This window comes from Pararge aegeria, chromosome 26, assembly GCF_905163445.1.
Source record: "Pararge aegeria chromosome 26, ilParAegt1.1, whole genome shotgun sequence".
Lineage (NCBI taxonomy): Eukaryota > Metazoa > Arthropoda > Insecta > Lepidoptera > Nymphalidae > Pararge > Pararge aegeria.
In genome coordinates, this window is record NC_053205.1 from 1897366 (window position 1) to 1903365 (window position 6000).

The 6000-nt window shown below is 34.3% G+C and overlaps 1 protein-coding gene across 6 annotated transcripts in view; it reads left to right on the forward strand.

The window, feature by feature from the left end:
* LOC120634989 (spectrin beta chain) overlaps positions 1-2314 on the forward strand; it is a 143044-nt gene extending 140730 nt beyond the window's left edge. For all 6 annotated transcript variants that reach the window (XM_039905896.1, XM_039905892.1, XM_039905897.1 and 3 more), the window contains one exon: positions 932-2314. In XM_039905896.1, the coding sequence (XP_039761830.1) occupies positions 932-1046 (115 nt within the window). In that variant the 3' untranslated portion in view covers positions 1047-2314. The remainder of the gene's footprint in view (positions 1-931) is intronic.
* Positions 2315-6000: the final 3686 nt, after the last annotated feature.

Genomic DNA, 6000 nt, shown 5'->3' on the forward strand with positions numbered 1-6000 from the left:
GTGGTCTTTTACGAAATTTTATTTATTTTACAAAAAATTGTGATAAATAAGTTGTGAACGCCGTATACAAAGTGTTACCGAATACTTTTGAAGGGTGCATAAGTACATTTCATAAAAGAAACACCCTGCAAAAATTTTAAATCAAAAGAATCATATTTATTTTTTCATACAAACCAATTCAAGCAAGTGTTTACTTATGACCACATTATTAAAGATAAAATACCGACACGCGCATAGTACCTACGCTACGCCACGAATACCCAATAAAGTGACAAGAGTCGCATGTGTCGCATGTGGGTTTTATTTGTGTATATTTAATTTGTGTTTTTTTATGTAAATTTTTTAAAATGTTAATTATATTTATAGTTAATTTTATATATTTTTTTTTATTATCTTAGAACATTTATTTCTATAATAACAGTTTGAAATAAAATTATAAATATAACCTAAAATAAACTATTTAAAAACTAAATAAAATCTAAAACGTCCTCGAAACCACCGCAGCGAGGCACAGTTCCTAAGATGCTGGCAGCATTGCCCCTTTGGATGGCCAAACTAATACGTTGGCCAAGGTTACTGCCCGCTCTAGGATCACCGGTAGACTCGATAACCCTTTTCGATAATTCTTTGAAAAGGGCTCTTGCCTCCGGACCCCACGGTCCCAAAGTCTCTACTCCAAAAGGCACAAAAATGAAGCTGCTATCCAGGTTTATTTATAGTTAATTATATGCCCGAAATAAAATTTGTTATTATTACATTATTCATTTCAAGTTTATTTGTACGCATTCAAACTAATTAATTTGTTATTAAAGTCAAAAAAGTATAACCTACGCACACACTGGATTTTTTAATTAGTCTTTAGTTGCAACAGTGTCGCTATTAGAAAATTCGAAACTAAACTTCTTAGATTATTATTTGTTATTTCTTACAGATCATCTGGAGAGTCAGAACTCTCTGTAGGAGGAGGTACGAAAGAGAAGAAAGACAAGAAGGGGGTCTTCGGAGGGCTCTTCAGCAGGAAGAAGAGACCCCAGAGTCATATGTAAACTTGATATTAAGATCGCGTCACGGAAGTTGAAACTTCCACTAAACTCTTTTCTTATTTATGGTGTATGATTACTCCCGGGATTCCCCCAAAACTGTTGTCTGTGAAAGTTGTTAATGTCGTATATAGTTATCGTTTAATAATTTAATTTTATAAAATAAAAAAATTAATTTAAAAGACCTAAAAAGTTTTGAGTCCATTTTTATTTTGAAAGAAGTTTTAATCTATTTCTAAAAAAAAAGATGGTTTAAAAAAAAAAAATAACTAGATGGCGTTTTGTGGGAGATATCGGTAATCAACGATTTTTGTTCAACTCTCGTGACGAATGCCAACATGTAAAATAACTATTTCTTAGTGCGCTCATAAACAATCTTATGTTTTTTTAAACAACTATCTATGCAATTTTGCAGCCTCTAGGCTATTTGATTTAAAAAAAAAACAACGCTCAGGTGTCAGAGATATAAGAGCATGTTTATGAGCCATCTTAAATTGTTAAATTAATGAAAAAATATTTTTTTGGTTTTCGTGTTACGTAATTTTTAAAAATGGCCACATACACTCCGATGTACTTCAGTGTTGCCAGAATATTAAACAACTTATGAATCGTATTAATTTAAGATTGTTTTTAATTTTTTTGAATATTCATATTCTCGTCCGTTCGTGCCTTTTATCTTTATATTTAATTAAAATGTAGATATATTTTAAGTTGATCCCACATTAAATGAGTCGACCTTGGAATGTACACTTTCTACGCGTATGTGACGTCATCAGGACCTGACATATGTCAACGCGAAAATAATTTTTGTTGTAAGAATTCACAATATTTTTTGGCCTTGAAGTTACGGTGTAATCTAGAATAAAGAAAAGTTGACGTGTTAATTTACCATAAGTGTAACATCGTAATAACCGTTATTGGTTATGATTTATATTTGATAAAAAAAAACGTCGTCATAACGGCGTCGTATGTATGTCATTGATATTATCGTAAGCGCGTGATATATATTCGTGAATGACGTCTGTAAATTCTACATTCTTAGACGTCATCGCGTCAAAATGACAGTTGTAAGAAGCGGAGGCGGTTGTCTTGACCGTCACGAAATGCGGGATGTTTTAATGTGGGGTCAACATTGTGTGGCCAAAATGTATGGTCTTTTTTACTTTTGAGTAATAATTTACTTATGTACTATGCAGTCAACCCATTTCTGGGAAACGGTGATAGCGCATTCGGCACGAGCTCGACTTCCCTTTCGGGGGGCCGAGTTCGAATCCCAGCAACTCTAACTTTCTAAGTTATGTGCGTTTTAAGTAATTAAAACATAGCTTGCTTCAATGGTGAAGGAAAACATCGTGAGGAAATCTGCAAGCCTGAGAGTTCTTTATAATGTTCTCAAAGGTCAAAAGGAAAAGACGGCCGACTGGCGCAGTGGGCAGCGACCCTGCTTACTGACTCCAAGGCCGTGGGTTCGATTCCCACAACTGGAAAATGTTTGTGTGATGAACATGAATGTTTTTCGGTGTCTGGGTGTTTATATGTATATTATAAGTATTTATTTATATTATGCATAAAAAAATATATATATATTCATCAGTTATCTTAGTACCCATAACACAAGCTACGCTTACTTTGGGACTAGATGGCGGTGTGTGTATTGTCGTAGTATATTTATTTAAATTTAAAGGTGTGTGGAGTCCACCAATCCGAACGAGGCCAGCGTGGTGGACCTTAACCCCTTCTCACTGTGGGAGGAGACCCGTGAGGTTGATGTGACGATGAGGGCAAAATGAGAACGGTTTAAGCCACACGGTTGACAGTATAATCATACAATTATAGGTTAATTCGATTTACTCAATTTCATATTAATATATAAATAAATATACTACGAAAATACACACATCGCCATCTAGCAACAAAGTAAGCGTAGCTTGTGTTACGGTTACAAAGATAGCTGATGAATATTTTTATGAATATGATACACATAAATACTTATAATATACAAATAAACACCCAGACACTGAAAAACAATAATGTTCATCACACAAACATTTTCCAGTTGTGGGAATCGAAGCCACGGCCTACGACTTAGAAATCAGGGTCGCTGCCCACTGCGCCAGTCGGCCGTCAATATTACACATGTAAAACATCATCATGATGTCAACCAATTGACGTCCACAGCTGGACATAGGTTTGTAGGGAGTTCCACAATACACGGTCCTGGGCCGCTTGCCTCCAGCGGCTCCCAGCGACTCGCCTGACGTCATGTGTCCACCTCGTTGGGGGCCGACCTACGCTGCGTTACCGGTGCGGGGTCGCCATTCCAGCACCTTAAGACCCCAACGTCCATCGGTTCTCCGAGCTATGTGCCCCGCCCATTGCCACTTCAGCTTCGCGACTCGCTGAGCTATGTCGGTAACTCTAGTTCTCCTACGGATCTCCTCATTTCTGATTTGATCACGTAGAGATACTCTTAGCATAGCTCTCTCCATCGCCCGCTGAGTGACTCTGAGCCTTCTTATGAGGCCCATAGTTAGCTTATACATGTACAGTAGAAGTTATTTTTGGATCGATTTATTTTAAGTAACCTCAGTTTGCTTGTCTACTGAACACAAGGTCCTAGGTGCGATTCCCGGATCGGGACTCTAATTTTTTTCAGTACCAACACGGAGCATGAAAAAATGGGGGGTGGACCCGCGTGCCTCGGAGAGCACGTTGAACCTAAAAATTTTAGTGGTGTCATGGGCTAATGCTGTATTATCTAATCTCCTATGAGCAGTGGCGTGCACAGGGTTTTTGACCAGGGTATGCATGAAGAAGGATAATGGCATAAAATCCTGCCCCTTCAATTTTTTAGGGTAGGCAGTGCTTTTGTGCTTGTATGAAGTGCACGCCACTGCCTTTGAGTTATGAGTATGCCACTGTCGCTGATGATGAAGTGACCTTGACACAGCAAGTGTCAGAGTTTTGATGATTGCAGTCCACCGGACCGCAAAGACTCGCGCAATAACGAAGACGGAACGCCTAGTACTTAAAACTTTATTACTCAAAGGTATTTATTAGTTTGTAAGCAAAGTGCCTTTTAATGAAATCGTGGAACATTAAACTTTTCAGTGCCTTAACTATAGACTAAATGGAAAAGACTTTCTTATAGTCTGTAGTTATTCGTGTTTTTTTTGTATTCTTAATAAAACTAAATGAAGTCTCAAAAAAAACTGGCATAATATTCATTAATGTCATTGATATCAATATTGTTGTTTGTATATTAATGATTAATGCGTCAATTTTGGAAAAAGGGAATATTCGCATGGAATTTTCCAATATAAATGTAAGAATATTTAATGGTCGCATTATTTATTATTAAAAAAACGTTCTTTTTTAAGATGGATGTAATTTAAACAACAAAGCGTTCAGGCTTTATAGATGTCGCAATGCTAAGCCAAACTCTATTGGCCTAGTACACATTTCAGTAATGTCGTAATAGATATGCTGTTTTTTACGTTATTTAAAACATGTCAGTTTAGGCGTGACAAAACACTGTATATCTGTTCCGACGTTATGCCTCGTTAATTAATAAGGTCGTTTAGATATAAAAAAAAAACACTTTTATTCGAGTGAAATTAAAAAAATATATGATTGGAAGGTTCTTCACAACTAGAATATAGTTTTTGTCTCATTTAAATACATTCCGTAAAAGATTAAAACATTCCTTAATGCATTTGTTTTTACAGAAACACATAAAGTATTGAAATTGACACTAAAACTTAAAATCAAACGAACAATATTTATGAGGATAACAACAATTATTAGTAGTATAATCTAGATTCCGTATCGTAAGTGCCAAAACACACCAAGCGGGTAAATTTGCGTTGCGTCACGCGCCTAAATCGTGCTAAAACGATGGTTGAGGCCTCATCACACTTTATATTTATTGCAAATTACGTTCATAATAGGACTTAAATGGCATATTTTGCATCGCAAACGCAAAATAGTATACGCTCAGTGTATTTTGGGCTTGTAGTAGAGTTTTTAAATCCTAAAATAAAAACAAAAACTACGAGGTCTTTGATTATTTATTGAAATATTTAATTTAAAAAAAAACTACTTCCGATTTCGGCACTCGTTCGGTATGTCTATTACGAAACATGAATGCAATCAATATTAAACTAGTTGTAAACCGCAGTTTAACCTTTTTAAATTAAAAATATAACAGCACATAAAAAATAAGAATAAATTATACATTTATTTGCAGAAATCTAAATATCAACCTTGGGATGAGTGTAAGTTTGTATGCAGGAGAGAGTATCTGCTTCTATCATACAAATAGTGTCTTTAACATAAGATCGGAAATAAATAGATATATTTTGTTATAAATATTAAATAATTTTGATTGATTGCAAACAAGTTTATAGTAATAAATGCTTGACTTTATAACTAAGTACAATATAATATACCACCACATACTTAATAATAAAAAATATACAATCGTTGATTTTCCCGAGTTTATTTCAAGTTATTTATTAAGTGTCGAAATTGGCTGGTTTTATTACAGGCTAAAGAGAAAAATAGAAACATTAAATCAATGCACTTTTTAAAAAAATGCTCAAAAGTAATTATTTTCTTAAAAATAATAAATTACTTACAATACAGTTAAATTGTATCTTACAATACAGTAATTTTATTTTTTTATTGTGTAATTACATTGGTGAAAATCTAAAATTTGAAGGTACTAAGATTTGTGCAATCTTAATATTGGATTCTATTTGAACGTGTAATACGTTGAAAAAAAACAGACAACATTCCGTCTATATTTTTTCCTTGGCCTGTGAGTTTTCGTAATAATAACAAGAAAACGTACTTTTAACAAAAAATCGTGTAAAGATCTTAATGATAGACTTTTATATTGTATACAAGGAAATATAATTTTGAATCAATATCTTACCCTATGTTAAGTTTACGTTTA